General features: G+C 53.1%; 1 protein-coding gene across 1 annotated transcript; it reads right to left on the minus strand.

Annotated features, from left to right (window-relative positions):
- Positions 1-526: 526 nt before the first annotated feature.
- SLC5A11 (solute carrier family 5 member 11) lies at positions 527-15,359 on the minus strand. The gene is made up of 16 exons (XM_072982654.2): positions 15,284-15,359; positions 14,269-14,455; positions 12,192-12,263; positions 11,518-11,622; positions 10,241-10,300; positions 8,785-8,889; positions 7,562-7,667; positions 7,111-7,191; positions 6,056-6,261; positions 5,352-5,487; positions 5,025-5,132; positions 4,119-4,269; positions 3,306-3,474; positions 3,008-3,223; positions 2,375-2,549; positions 527-2,246 (listed from the first exon to the last, which is right to left on the minus strand). The coding sequence occupies exons 2-16, from the start codon at positions 14,407-14,409 to the stop codon at positions 2,020-2,022; spliced, it is 2,058 nt and encodes a 685-aa protein (XP_072838755.2). The 5' UTR covers positions 14,410-14,455; positions 15,284-15,359; the 3' UTR covers positions 527-2,019.
- Positions 15,360-15,639: the final 280 nt, after the last annotated feature.

Below are 15,639 nucleotides of genomic sequence, written 5' to 3' on the forward strand. Positions count from 1 at the left end.
ATTATATATGTAATATATACATATATATGATGGACAGCCCCAGATGTCCTTTGATTCCTTTCATATAGTACCGTTCCCCAGTGGAATATTTCTGTAACATACTGGTGAGGTGGGTTATTGCATCTTCGGGAGACCTAAACACGGCAAGACAAAGAGAGGCACCTATCTCCATTCAGAAAAAAATAAATAAAAATAGAATTGAAAAACAGACTATGAAAAAAAAAAGAAAGAAAACAAGCACCATTATATTACTCATAAAATACTCTGTAAAAATACTATTTGCATTTTTATGTACAGTAAAAGGAACACTGTCAACACACCCTCCGGTAGGGAAATTCCTCCTTTCCTCACAAACATATGACTCTAGGACCCCACTATCCGCAGGATCAGTATCCACTGATTCATTTACCTGCTGGCTGCAGGTGTACTAAATAAAAAAGCCCACAAATAGCTATGTATATGTTTTTCCAGCTGGTATTCACCCGAACTGGCTGTGAGAGGGAGCCAGAGGCCATGCAATGGATAGTGTTCAATGCTTCCGGGTTTTTTTTTTAATGCTTCTGTGGCGAGGGGGGGGTCTTGGACCAAACCTCTGCAGATACCACGGTCCTCCTGCATATCCCCCCCCCCACTCAGAAAAAAAATCCTACATCTTCCTCCCTTCTGTCCCTCCATGCTTGTTTTGTGAGAGGGGGCACAGCTGTTTTGCGAACCAGAACATGCTGCCTCGATTCAAGCAGCGGTCTTGCAACCGAGGGCATACCCAGCCTCTTGCTTTAAATATCCCTTGACTCCTCCAGCAAAACCTTGTTCAGCACCTAAAATGCTTCCTAACAGATAATCGCCGTTATCAAAACAAAAAACAGTCAACTACTGGAATTTAGAGAGCAGTACGTTATCAACACGCCTGTACATCAATCATCATAATCACCCTTGTGCTGTCAAAGCCACATCTGGCTTATCAAACACAGCTGCATGTGTATGCAGGGGAGGAAAAGAAAACGGACAGCTTGTGGGCTGGGCAGCCAAGGAAAGACCCAACAGGGCTTGGATCCCCATGGAGGAGAGGAGTGGTCCTCTCTGAAGAAAGGCGTTGTTTACGCAGGGCGGCGAGGGATCCCCAGGATGTACAGAAATCCTTGTTCATGGCGTGATGTTGGTTCTCCTCTACAGAGGGAGACCTGAAAGCTTTCTTTCAGGGAAATTGTGCTGGTTATCTTACATTTCAAAGTGACTTACACTTGGTAGTGCAGACATGCGCCCGGGGCATTTTTGTGTATGGTGGATGCCAGGCTGATGTTTCACTGCCATGATATTGGTAAGATGGACATTGGATGTCCATTAGGTGGCAGCACCTGCCAGTGTGGCTGTTTCCCCCATGCTGGGGGCGGCGGCGAGAGTGTCCCTATAAAGCCACCAATGAGGGCAGGAACAGACATCAGAGATAGACCATATGGACCTTTTTGCTCCTTAGTGTTGGAGACACTTGATTCAGGCAGGAGTTTGCACTTAAGAAACCCAGTTTCAAAGCAATCCCGTATTTAAGTCCTGAAGCCCAGTCACTAACATTTGCGAATCTAAACATTGCATGAGGGGAGAGAAGCTCCTGCTGTTTACTCAGAGGCTTTTGGCAGCTAAGGAATTCCTTCTTGTAATGTCAGGTGCTCTATAATGTCTGTTTCTGCCCTGAGCCCAGGAGGGCCGTGCCTCTCCCCATGAGGAAGTGTATACCCAAAGAAAGGGTGTGTATCCAAAAGAAAATTCTGCCAAGCAAGCCTTGGCCACACCTTTGTCCTTCATCGGGATTGGAGGCCCAATTACGCCGAACGTACTTTGTTGAAATGGGTACCTTTGTAGAAGGTCTGTGAGGAATCCAGCAATTTCTTTACTTGCAGTTTTTAAAAACAGTACATAAATACATATCTTAAGGATTATAGTCTCTCTTGGCCATTCTTAGCAGAATTCCAGCACTGTCTAGGGCTGAGCGGCCGTGGTCCCTTTCCGAGGCGCGACCAGAGACTACGCAAAGTAAGCCCAAAGGAAGACGCAGGCGCACAGGCTCAGGAGCAAGTTGAGGTTCAGAACATGCTTCACCCAGGGGGGGTCGTCCCGTGGTGCCGTGGCGGCGTCTGTTTTCCTCTCAGCGGTCGTCTCCGGCGCTGGCATGTCCTTCCCTTCGCGCTCCATCCCACAGACCCACAGAAACAAAGTCATCAGCTTCGAGGCCTTCTTAGCCTCCAAGGGACCTGGAGAGGAGAAGGGGAGAGAGAGAGAGAGAGGAAGCCGTAAGGCCACGATCCTGTTGGGACCTTCTCGGCAGCCCTGTCCGCATCCTCTGTTAAGCGTTTGCAGAGGCAGGAAAGGTGCCACTCACAGGCGCCGCTGTTGTAGGCGGATGGAGGGCCATCGCTGATCTCGAACTGGGCCGAAGGAGGGAGGCCGGCTTCGTGGATTTTATCCGCAGGGACGGACGGGAGACCCTGAGAGACTGGCGGGACCTCCTTCTCCACCGGAACGTCCTTGCGCGTGAACCACGTCAGACGGTGGATCTGTCCAGACAGAAAAACCGGGTGAGACAGAGAAACTTACCCCTCTGTTCAGAAAAGGCAGCCTAGCAGGTGGGGTGGGGTATGAAAATGAAAGAACAAACAAACGAAAGATGATGTCAGGTTGTTCACCAATACGTGGGTGGAAATGATGAGGAGTAAAAGCACATTAATCACGAAGGGACCTGATTCAGACAGATGTTTGCAAGTCAAGAAACCGGATGTGGAGCTGTGCTCAAATCCAGGACAGAGCAAGCAAATTGGCAGATTACACCCAGGCCATAAAAAAAACCCCAGGTGTGCACTCAGAGGATTTCAGCAGTTAAGGAATTCTCTTTCGTAATCCCGGGCTGTCTATAATGTCTGTTTCCCACCCTTGGCTTGATGCACTGCTGTAGGCTCCTGGGCCACTCAGATCTGAGCGTCCCTAAGAGCCGTGGGACCCTCGGAGGCTGGCGCACCCTTTCTTCCGGAGGAGGCTCGGTCAGGAGGCTCGCCACTACCACCACGATCAGGGAGATCAACGCCAACAGCATGGAGAAGTACAGATAGTGCACTTTTTTCACCACAACGGGCCGGTCATCCGGGTGACCACACAGCGGCTCCTGGTAGACAAATTCTAGAACCATCCGGATCAGACCGATGGCCATTCCAACCAAAAGGCCACAGAACGCGCCCTGGGAATAAAAAGGGCAAGATCGTGTCGGAACAAGACGTGCTGGGAAGCACCACAACACCCACCCACACACAAAGAGCAACCTTTTCGTTCGTCCGCTTCCAGAAGCAGCCGAGGAGGAAGACGATGGCCACGGGGGGTTGGAGGTAGGAGCTGATGGTCTGGATGTAAATGAAGAGCTGCCCGCCTTGGCTGGCCTGCACCAGCGGGATCCACAAGATAGAAATGACCACGAGGAGGACGACAAACACCCTGCGGCAAGAAGAAAGGTGCATTTCACATTTTCTTAAAATAATAATAATCATTTCAATATTCTCCATAGTCATCAGGGCATCGGGGAGAACGCCACAGGATTTGATGGAATATTATCGTCAGCGGCAGGTCTCTGAAATAACACCATCACTCCTTCTGAAAATATCAATGCAGCCGGACCCCCCGGTATTCCCAGGGTATGGGTTCCAAGGCCCGGCCCCTCCCTTGCAGACGCCAAAGCCCCATGGATAAGAGTGGACCCTAGACATACCATGGTCTCTGCCGCCCTCTCAAGGCCAGGTCTGGTCACTAGATCATGGAAATCGGTTTTCCTGTTTCCTTGTAATATTTTTAATATTTTCAGACCGTGGATAAGTGAAACTGTGTGTACCGATCCCAGAGGGGTCGTACTGTATTAGGAACAGCATACATACGACACCGATCTTTGACTGATACTAAGGCTTTTGGTTAAAAGTTGTATGGGTTATGTAATACCAGTCAAAGACAGCCTCTTGTATTTCCAAATAATGATGATAATACTTGTAATGGACAAATGGGGCAGCCAGCAGTTTTGGGTCCTGCTGTCGGGAGAGACCCTGTCTCTCTCCAGGGTCCGCCCCGAGGTTTCCAGGCTTGTCTCCCACCTGCCGACGATCATGAGTTCCCACTCGGAGGAGAGCGGCCGGAACTGCCGCCACAGATCCATGGTGAAGATGGTGCTCGCGCTGTTGAAGATGGAGGTCAGAGAGGACATCAGCGCTGCAATCATGACAGACATCATGAGTCCCCTCACCCCTGCGGGCAAAGAAGGGGAGGGAGGACGGCTGAGCATCGCAAGAGAGCATCGCGAGAGAGCCACACCCCCGCCAGAGAAGTCCGGAGGTCACTCTGCAAGCCGTGTCATTCCCCGAGCCCTCCTTTGCACCCAGATCCAGGACAGGAGAACATGAACCGGCAGCCGTGGTTGCTCGTGGCGGTTGGTGGCACAAAGAAGGACAGCAACCCGTGGCAGGCAGAACTAAAGATGACACCAAAGGATCTTGGGATGGTTTTGAACTACAAATCCCATTATTCTCCATTCTAGGCTTTCCACCTAACATAAAGACACTCAGAGAGAACCTAAATGGTGGCTCGCCTGGGAGAAAGGCCTAAGCGGGAGGGCTTGGCGGCCTAACTAGGCCTAGCTCCATGTTGCTTTTCCTCAGAAAAGAAGCACTGGGGCAGCTTCCTTTCTCAACAGGAAGCGAGGTCTAGCTCAGCCGCAAGGCCTTTCTGCCAGGTGAGCCACATTTAGGTAGGGGAAGTTTAAAAACCTTAAAGACTGCAAAGACGGTGTTTTTGGTTTTAATACAATGTCCAGAATCCCTCGCCAGCCAGGCTCTGAAATTGCTCCTCTAAACCTATGTATCTGCCAAGAACATATCCCTACTCAGAGAAAGGACAAGACTAAGGTTGGCGTGTGCAGAGATTCCTTTGGCCCACTGGAATATAAAGGGCTGTTTCGTTTTGTTTTTAAATTGAGAGAAATTAAGGGACAAAAAGAGCCTCACCCAGAGGGAGCAGCTCGATCACCAGCTTGGGGTAGGCAATGTCCGAACACCCCGACGGGTTTCGACAGACCCTTTTGCAGCTCTCCGCATCTGCACAGGCGACAAGATCTGCCCGAAAAACGCCGGTCCACGTAGTCGGGAGCAGCAAAGAGAGACAAGGAGAGACACGGAGATGGACTTATGTGCGGGCATAAGTGAAAGCCATGCGTCGAAGAGGGAGGTCTTTGAGCCAATGCTGCAGAACCGGACTGGACACATGGAATTTGTTTCCACCCACCACCACCCCCGGGAAATTGGAAAGGGCCTCCAATGACCATTCCTTCTTACCTGGAAAAAGGATCCGGCTGATCATGCCAGGGAAAACCATCATGAAGAGGGGCAGGATTTTCAGGTAGGAAGCCAGCAGGGCCCCTCCCTTGGCGTGAGAGAGGGTCTTGGCTGCCAGAGACCTTTGCACAATGACCTGCGTGGAAGAGGGGGAAAGACCTTTTGGCACAGGATCCGCGTTTCCCCAATTTGGTGCTTCCCTACTCGAACGGAAGCCCACCAAGGGAGATATATCCAGGGCCTTCTGAGGTATGCAGTGAGCATTGCTAAAGACCACACCAGCACGTGCGAGCCTTCACGGAAGCCACCACACACACCCCGCCCGGCCAACGTTGGCCGTTCAGCTCAGCTGAGACCTCGGAGCCCAAGCCATGGAGCGCTCGGGAGAGCAGGCTGGGCTGGGCGCCATAAACAGAGGAGGACGGCTTTGGGCGTGGGAAGCCCGAGTTTAAATCTCACCGCCACTGAGTGGGCAAAGGTATGGCACGTTCTTAGGCCACAGGAGAGGCACGGCGCCTGCTTTCCCCACGCAACTCCAGTTAAGATCCAGACAGACCAAGAGGGAGGGAGGGATCAGGACACTCGCCGTGTTCCCACAAACCACGCCACGGGGCAGTGGCTGGGCTGCCCCTATAATGCAAGACCCTCCCCGGCACCTTCAGCCAGAAGGGGGAACCTACCTCGCGCCATGGGGAGCGGCTCACCTGGTCTGTGCACCAGTACCACAACGACGGGATGGTCCATCCGATCAGGACCCCAGGCCAGGGCACGTCAGACGTGATGGGGTCCCGGAGGACGTGGAAAGCATCTTCTCTCGGCAAACCGCAGCTGCTGTTCCTTGCGTGGTTGCTGGCGATGGCCTTGAAGTATCGGTTCTGCAGGTCTTCAAATCCATCAACCTTGGCAAAGCCTTTTTTAAAAAGGAGCAGGAAACCGTCCTCACTGTTCCTGCTGGGTTTGAGTGCTTGCTTCCTATGGGCGTCTTGAAATATATGTATATCACTCAATTCAAATTAAGGGAGGGAGGATTCTATAGAACAGTAAATGGTTTTATCACAGTTCCGCTCCCTATGCCCTTCTCTAATTGAACATAGTTGCTCACGCACATACCCTATGAATCTTCTATCAAGCATATGAATAACCATTGAGAATTCCTCATATGTATTACCTCTGTATTCCTGTCCATAACACTTCATATATATTACCACTGTATTTCTCTTCAGAACACTTCATCTATATTTACTTCTGTAATTCTATACACATCATTTCATATATACTGCCTCTGTAATCTTACTCAGAGCATTTCCTATACATTATTTCTGTAATCTATTCAGAGTATTTCATACGTATTGCTTCTGTAATCTTAGTAACCCTTAAGACAGGAGAGTGGCCTGAAAACAATCCGTAGTCCCATTCAGAGTAGATCCACTGCATCAGTGGAATTTACAAAAGTGTTGAATGTTCAGACTGAAGAGATCAACTAAGTTGGGCTCCTCTTTAGATTCAGGACAACGCTATTACCTGGACAGACGTTGCAAAAGAATGGTGCTTAGAGCGTGGGGGCTCGCTTGAAGCCAGCTTAGAAATTAGCGGTTAAAGCAATATTCCCCTCGGAGTGTTCTCGGTGCAGGCTCTCAGGCATGGCACGGTAGGGGCCCCTCCTTGGCAGACCCCCCCTCCAGCTGCATAGGTCGCTGCAGCCCTCGGCTGCCTGCAATACGGAAGGCAAACCTCCAGCTTCCTTCCGCCAGATACTCACTGAACCCCATCAGCGTCAGGGCGCCAGCCAGCATGATGATGGTCTGCAGGGTGTCTGTGTAGATCACAGCGGCCAGGCCACCTGCCGGTGGGAGAGAAGGAAGGAGGTCTCCGGAGGTCATGGCATGTTCTGAACAGCCACATCTTCTTGGGCCCGCCTCCCACCGTGGGTGCTTGTGTTCAGGAAGAAGGGGCACGCACGAGGTCTCGGTGGTTGTGAAAGCAACTTCTCTCTCTCTCTCTCTCTCTGGCACACACACACACACAATTTCACATGCCTTTTTGGTGTGGTTCGGGTGGGATGGCACAAATCACTATGCTGACTCCTTGCTGCCAAGTATGTTTTGTGCACCTACTCGTGGGAAACCAAACCTGAGACCCCAAATCTCCTGCAAGGCAGAGCTCTCTCTCCCCACCCCGGGGGGGGGGGGCTTCCAGAGACTCACACCCACCTGCGACAGTGTAAATGGCAGTGATGACCAGCAGACCTCCGACAGCAACATAGAGATCCCAGTGCAAAGCCTGTTGAATGAACAAGGCCCCAGCGTACATGTCCACCTGGCAGAGAGAAGAGCCGTTGGGGGGGGCGTGAGCAAGAATCCGCCAGAAATGGCTTGCGAGGTAGATGCAGAGCTGGCACCGGCCCTTGCAGGAGGCGGCTGGAGAAGAGCCGGTCCCTCATGGCAAGAGACAAGCCCTTCTGTCTCTTAGATCCACTGGCTTTTGCATGCCCTGTGAACCATTTCATTCAACACACACTCTTTTCATGCAAGGAGGGGCTCTCGGGAATAAGAGCCTTCGCCAGAACAGGATGGGCCAAAATAACCTGGCGAATATATATATTTCCCCTACATGTGACCAGTCATCACCAGAAAGCATTGGTTCTCTAGAATCAGATGTACCTATTAGAAATATGTAGGGTTCCCCCCTCCAGCGCCCCATGTAATGTTTGCAGACCCCATTGTTCCATCACCCCTTGTGTGGAAGGTGGATCTGTGGCCCCCACCCTCGAGGGCACACCTGCCCCGCCCAGCCGGAGCGCCCTGAGCCCTCTTGAATCCAGAGAGTTCTCAGGGCTGGCGGTTTAAGGAACGGGCTTGGTCTTTCCTGCTGTGCGTCAGGGCCGGGCTCTCCAGCAGAGGAAACTCTCCTCCCCCCACGACCCACCCCTGGACTCCTCTGAGGAGGGAGCCATGGCCGTGCAAGAGAGCTCAGGCGGCTGCAGCTGTCTCGGGTGGGTGTGCTTCTCATTCCCCTTCAAGCCCCCTCCCCATGGATCTGACCCCGGAAGAGTCGCCTTGCTCATGCATTTCCGCCCAGCGTTTCCAGATGTGAGCGCTCTGCGTGTGGGCCTTTGTGGAACGAGCTATCGGATGTGCAACACAATTTTTCTTTGTGTGCAGAGAAAGCTCGGCGCTCACGTACAAGCCCGCGATGCCACCACCTCCGGGACCCTTACGAAAGCCGAAGCCCCCTGGTCCCTCCCCTCCTGTCTGGGACTTTTCTGCCCCATTGCGATGTTTGCAGCCTGACCCGCTGGGGCTGCCCAAGCATATATCCCATTAAAGTTTACGAGAAACATCAAAAGGCAGAAAAAAAGGTCACTTGTTCATCATGCGTGGACCTACTCTTTCCAAGCCAATTCTGTTCTGTCTCCTCTCGTTGCCTTACTTACTGAGATTTTCGTGAAAATATAGATAAACAAGTAGAGAATGGCTAGGAAGATCGGGATCCGTTTGCCCCCAAACCGTCTCTGCAGATATTCTGGCATGGTCGTCACCTGTGAGGAAGGAGGCAGCGTGGGCGAACAGGGCAGAGGGAGGAGCGCGCCCAGGATCACCAACCAGCGGCTGGATGTGGGAAGCCCTGCGAGGTGCTTGGGGTGTGACGCACATGGGCTTCCCGGGGCCCCCACCTCCCAGCTCAGCACGACAATCAGCAGAACAGAAAGCCCCCCCCACGGGCATCGCTGACTCCATTCCGGCGCCTATTCAAGTTTACAAGGTCTCTCTCTGGAACCCTGGAAGACGTGGCCTGGCGGGACAGGAGCATGTGCTCGGTCCCGTGGGGCATGATGGAGCATGACCCCCTCCACTGAGGAGGCTCTTGATGGACATGGCCGTGATCAGTGGCCGTCCGCTATTGAAGTCAGCCCATCTCAGCCTTGGGTCACCCCGAGGGGAGGTTTTCTTGAACTGCAGCTCCCGGAAGCCTTCACCACCAGCTGTCCTGGACGTGGTTTCTGGGAAATGCAATCCAAGACACCACCACCACCCCGGGTGACCCAAGGCTGGGAAGCCCTGGTCTAAGTCCTCTGAGGTGGGAGACCTTACTGAGCATGACCTTCCTTAAGGCCTTGGCATCATAATCTTGGCTTCAGAATTGTTCACAATCTAATGAAAAAAGGGGCCCTAATAAGTGGCCTTTTTTGTTCTCAGCCCTGATGTTGCCAGGCACGCGAGAATCTTTCTGGCACATGGAATGAGAAATCAGGGCTTCAGAAATGGGGTACTGGGCCCTTGACAGTCTCCTACCCACCCCCCCAATGGGATGGCTGGATGCCCTGCTAGCCAGAGGCAGCCCGAGAGCTGGGCCAGGATACTGAGAGATGCCAATGAGAGAGTCTCAGGGGATCTGCTTTCACAGTCACACCTTTTTTTAGCATTTGAGGGAGCACTTTTTCTAAATACAGGATCAGCATCTCCTCTAGTGAGGTCACCTAGCAGCTTGCACTTCTGTTCTCCTCTGCAGCTTTGTTCTGTCTGTTGCGCTGCCCTTTCCCTGAAATGAACTGGCTTTTGGTGGTGCTGCTTCCAGAGGGGGCGAATCAGGAAGCGACCGTTCCTTTTTCCCCCCCTACATCATAAAGTGCTTCCTCTGACACAAAGCTTTACTGGAAGAGGCAGAGTGTTCAGGGCAAACATGAACTATTTTGAGAGTCTGTGAGTGCCCGGCTGGCAAAGCAGGGGGGAAGACCAGCTGCTGCTAATCTCCGCCTGGAAGACCCCCCGTGTGCTCGGTAAAAACCCAACAGGCCTGATGGCGAAATGATTTTATTGGGGATCAAACTCTCTGAACAAACAAGGGTGTATTTCCCCCCCAGCCCCCCTCATTGCGGACTGTAGACTCACCCCGGATGCAATGTAGATGGGAAGGAACAGCCATGCCATCACTAGAACACAGAACATGCCCTGCAGAGAGACACGAAAGCCAGGTCAGAAACGAGGAGGGCCCCCTTTGGGGTTCAGGTGATATTCCCTTAATATTTGGGGGGAGGATGGAGGGCAAGAGGGACCAGGTTGGCTCTACCTACCACCAGGCTTTGAGAGCCCACCGTGAACAAGAAGGGGGCGCCGTGGGGCTTTTTATGTGCCCGGCTGAGTCTGGAAACTCCAGAAATGGGACTTAAGAGGCTGTCCTCTCTGTTGCAACACTGAACACTGAGCATGATTTATGTGCCTTTCACTCCCTGGGCGGATGCTTGGGGCTGAGATTTAGATCTGGCAACTCTCTTCTGTCGCTGAACTGTTGATATTTAATTTTCCTCCCCTCTGCATTGGGGATGGTTGGCGATGTTCTAGCTCTGTCCTGTGGCCGGTGGAGTTAGTGGGAGTTAAGGTGTGGCGGTGATGGGGTGTGACCCACCCTCACAGGGGTGGTGAGCGGGGTGTGTGTGTCTCCCATACCACCCGAGTAGAGCCCTTTCTCCTGAGTCTAGCCGGTAACCAGGGTCAATTTGCCTGAGGTGTCATATCTTTTCTTGCTGTTTGCTCCGTTCTCTGCACTAGAGAAACCACCTGGGTCAGTTCTATTTTCAAGGCAGGAGAACCCTTTGGCAGCTTGTCCATGAAATGCACACATTGTGTGCTTTAAATCCAAGTAGGTAGCCTCATACATGGCCTGCTCGGTTTGAATTTAGGTGATTCCGGTGCATTTTACTTCAGCCCTTTCTCTCATGCGTCTAAGCAAGGTGAAAACATGTGGTCCCCAGCTGGTCCCTGTTTCATGGACTGGAGCAGGGAGAGGTGCTTAAATGTCCCATGTCATCCTTATTAAAATTTTTGTTACTCTTTAAACAGCCAGGTTGGATCAGAACTACATGCGTGCCAAGGAGGCGTGGAGTTGGATGAGTCACCCAGAAAGCGACAGTGCCAAAGGGGCAGGGACCCCGTTTCCCAGTCGAAGGAGGAAGCAAATCAGCGTGGCCTCACTCTGAAGCCCCAGGAGGCTGAGGAGAGAGCAGCGTTTCCAAAAGAGAGCCATCCAAGAGACGCCCGGCTGCAAGGGTTTCACCAGCTGATAAACCACGCCTGGCACCGCCAGAAGCGAAGGCACGCCTGTGGATCAGAAGGCGGCCTCCCCTTGTGCCCGGGACGGCCAACGCCGGGGAGGGGGATTGGATACTCACGCTCCACTCGTAGGCGATGGCGGCAATGCCCGAAGCTGCCCCAGAGCCTGCCAGGCCGATGAAGTGCCCGCTGCCGATGTTACTGGCAAAGAGGGAAGCTCCCACCTGCCCAAGAGAAGCCAGGCAGCCGTTCAGTTGGGGCCTCGGAGCTGCTTCCCCCCCCACCCCCCCCCCACGCTGGGAGCACCCTGTCTAGCGGAGGGCGGAGGGGCCAAGCTCTCCCCTGCACCCCAGAGGCTGGCTGCCCCTCACCAGGCTGAGTAAGGCTGGCGGCTGCCAGGCCAGGTGCCCCCCCCCACTGCCCAAGGTTTCAGGGCCCACCCGCCTTTATTGATTCATTGATTGGTTTACAATATCTTTACCCCGCCTTTCTCCTTAGAAAAACCCCCAGGTGGCTTAACGTCATTAAAAATACTATATTCAACAGCTAGGAATGGTAAGGAGCCCAACATTAAAAAAAAAAAAAAATCCAATCAAGCAAGATTTCTGGTCCATGTCATCCATACTAAAAGTGCATAGAAAAGCCACGGGGGGGGGGGTTTCCTCCTCCTGCGATTGGAGGGGCAGGGCAGGGGCACTGATCCCAGGAAGGGGGCCAAGAGTTTGGCCCCTGCCGGGCTCCAAAAGGTTCCCAGTGTCCCCAGTGGAGAAAGCAGGTATGGGAGAGGACTTACTGGCCACCAGACCATCTGGCCTCCGGCGAGGAAGTAGCCCTTCACGGTGCTTCTTTTTGTCTTCCACATGGACTGAGGGGGAGAAAAAAATTAAAAGGGAGAAATCTGAGAATACGGGAGATCCGGCTGGGTCTTCATTGCAAACCGTTCGCTGTGCCTTTCTCTCTCTCTCTCAATCTCTCTCTCTCACACACACACAGACAACCCCCCCCTTCCAAACTAAGTCAAACTGGAGTGAATCTAGGAGAGGGGCCGGCTTTGTTACCAGTATCCGACCGGTCCTTATTGCTTCCGCATCTCTGTGACAGGAGGAGGCACCTGAGAGGTGTGGGTGTAAACTATCCACCTTAAGGTTGCCACTTTTGCACAAAATGGGAGGAGAAGCAATAGAGAAATACTAATACCTTAAAAAAAATAACTTTATGCAAGTCTACCACTTTCAAAGGGTTCTTTTTATGAGGCTCCGTGGATGCATCATGCGCTTATCCCGTCCTGTTTGTTGCAAAAGTAGCAAACCTGCTGTGAAGACATTAAACCTGACACTTGCATTCCCCAACTCTGACCAAGGGCTTTTTACGTAGAAGGCCAGCCTCCTCGTGTCCTCAATTGATCCCAGATCCTTCCACATCCCTGCCAAGGATGAGCGCTTGCGATCCACGGATATGCGTGTGCTCAGGTGCCGGCGAAAGGGCTGATCAGCGCCTAGAACTTTGGACCCTTCAGGAAATGTTTGGAGAGAAGGGAGGAGGCCAAGGTGGGCCCAAAGTGGAATGAAGGATGCTGCTGAAGGAGGGGGGGGGGCGTGAGCAAGGCAGGGAGGGGTGGAGGAAAAGCCTCTCAAATTCTCTTGACGGCGGCCAAGGGCACAGAGGCGTGGATGGAACCGAAGTGGAGACGGAGGGTTGGGGGGCAAGAAGGAAGCTGGGGCACCATCGGGAAAGCCCCCCCCCCGGTGTTCTCCAGGCCACGGGCGTGCAAGGCTCTTGTGCAACCCGCTCACGAAGGAGCCGAGGAGACATTTCCCAAAAGGGTGCCAGCTCCGTTGTTTGCTGTGCGGAGGCCCTGCCAAGGCGGCGGGGGCACGGTGCCCGGGCCGAGCATGCCAGCAGGAGTGAATAATATTGATTTCCTGGATTCCACAGATAAAGGGCAAAAGTCAGACCTGGAAAAAAAAAGCATTGCAGTTGTGTGTCATGTGAGACAGCGAGGCGACCCAGATGTTAGGAAACTCAGTGCTGGACGTGTAAACTTCCCTTCCGCCTGGGCACGGAGGGCAAAGGACAAGGGGCCACGGCCGGAGGGTGATAGGGCGGGTGTTGGAATCCGCCACGGAGCTTCTGCAGAGGGACTGGGAAGCTTTACCTCCTGACCCACGCTACGAAACCAGGACACATTCCGAGCTTTTATGGGAGTTTTTCCAGCCTCAAGGCCCTAGAAAAGCAGGAATTTCTCCTATCCAGCCCCAACCAGCTAGGGTGATGCCCTCGGTCGCCGTTCATGCAAGATTCACATCCTGTTCCACTAACTGTCATCTCACGCTGAAAGTCTACGGATTTCCCCCAGGCCCACGAGAGCAGCTTTCCTAAACGGCATCTCCTTCCACCAGAGAGGGAGGCCATGGGTGGGGGAGAGTTCCCCCCCCCAGGGTTTCGCTTTTTTCTGAATTCAGAACTGAAAAAGCATGAAGTTTGTTTGTTTGTTTTTTTACCTTAAAGACAGAGCCAAGTCATACTCTTAAAAATGAAGTGTTCACTGATCTAGGTTCTGCCGATTTTTTTCCCCATGAAGCAAAACTTAAAAATATATAGGACACTCGTAAGAAAAATCCGTCCCCTGAAAGTGTGGGGTGGCTCTTAGGGATGGCGTCAGCTTTGATTTTATAGCTTCTCCCTCCCAAAACCAAACAGCCTGAAAGGACTAAGTCTTCAAAACGGCGGCCCCTTCTGCCCAGGGTCTCCGCAGCAGGGTTTCTGCGGATCAGCCTCGGCTGGCCACCAGGACCTCTGACCCTCAGCCCGCCATGGGGCACCTTCCTTTTTGAGGCTGAAGAGAAAGCGCAGGGAAAGGTCTTGCTTACCCAGAGCCCCACGGCCAGAACGAAGACGAAGTAGAAAACCAGGACCGCGATATCCACAGCCTCCAAGGTCTGTCCGGGGGAAGCCTCCCATCCGCCAGCGGTGGTGGCCCCAGGGGCCCATGGGGTGGTGCTTGGCTCCATCGTCTCTCGGGAAGGTCCGGATGCCTGGCCTTCTGGACCCGTTTATCTGCTCAAAGAAGCCCGAGGCGAGACTGGGATCAGCGGATTGTCGCTCCTGCAGCAGCCTCGCTCTGACCTCGGGATCTAGCAGGGCTTCCCGAAGTCCCCGAAACTTCAACTCAGCAGTGGAAGGAGCTCGAGAGCGAGGGTGGGTGGGTGGAGACCACAACACTCTGCAATGGCAGCCGCCCAACGTGACGGACTGGACGCAAAAGCCACAGCCAGACAGCCGGGGAGTTTGTTTGCCTGCGACCCGGGCAGTTTTCCAACCCAGCAGAAAAAGAAACAACTGAATTCCAGCGGGAAGGGCCAGATGGCCACATGTTGAGAGGAAAGTGGAAGAAGTCCGATATTCTGCGTGCTTCCCCCCCCCCCTTTGTGCCAGCGGGAATTGTCCGATCAAGACGATTAAGCAAGGCGCGCTGGTCGTCACCCCGGGAATTTTGCAAAAAGCTACAGAAAGCCACCCTCTCGTATCCCAGCCTCTGGAAACCCAAGATGCCAAGGTGTTCCCAACAAAACACAACACAACCGCCCAACCCGAATGGTTTCCACAGCAGTATTCTGGAAGAAGCTGCGCCTGTGAGCATTCCTCAGAGAAAAGCCCATCTGCTAGCACAAAGCAATGCCTGCCAGCCAGAACTCACCAGGAATGAGCCGATGAGAGCCACTCAATACCCGGAAGGTCAGGTGGGAACCGGAGGTGGTGGATCTGTTCTGAACTCTAGGAGGTGGCCCAGAAGTTAGTCCTCCTTTCCCCTGCCCTCGGCCAACTGATCTCCCCTGCTTTATAGCGCAACACCTTGGGGAGCGAAGACCGTGGGCGTCCACTCACCTCAGGGACAAGCAGGTGCCGAGATGTTCTGTTGTTGTTTTTCCAAAACAAGGTCCTTTCAGGTCTGAGCAGAATTTGAAAAAGAGAGAGAGAGAGAGAGATTTTGCTGTAAACCAGCAGCCCTGCTTCTATCTCTGGCTGCTCCTCTGCCATGTTTATCCTTTGGGCTGCAGGGGGTCTTTGCTATGGAGTTTGGGGCTCGTGGCTCCGCATAGGAGGCCCCCTTCCCTCAACCCAAGTGCCTTTGCTCAACCCCTTCTTCCTGATAGAGAGAGGGGAGGAACAGGTGCCGGCCCTCCGAAGACCACACTTACTGTTCCTCGCCTGGGTCCGGTCAAGCCAACGGAGCACCAATC

The sequence above is a fragment of the Pogona vitticeps genome, chromosome 13 (genome assembly GCF_051106095.1).
Source record: "Pogona vitticeps strain Pit_001003342236 chromosome 13, PviZW2.1, whole genome shotgun sequence".
NCBI classification, from domain to species: domain Eukaryota; kingdom Metazoa; phylum Chordata; class Lepidosauria; order Squamata; family Agamidae; genus Pogona; species Pogona vitticeps.

Coding starts and splice junctions, on each gene's coding strand:
- SLC5A11 (XM_072982654.2), bottom strand. CDS start 14,409: ATGGAGCCAAGCACCACCCCATGGGCCCCTGGGGCCACCACCGCTGGC. Junction 11,623..12,191: donor GCCAGATGGTCTGGTGGCCA/GTAAGTCCTCTC, acceptor TCTCTTGGGCAG/GTGGGAGCTTCCCTCTTTGC. Junction 4,270..5,024: donor GATCGAGCTGCTCCCTCTGG/GTGAGGCTCTTT, acceptor CTTTGCCCGCAG/GGGTGAGGGGACTCATGATG.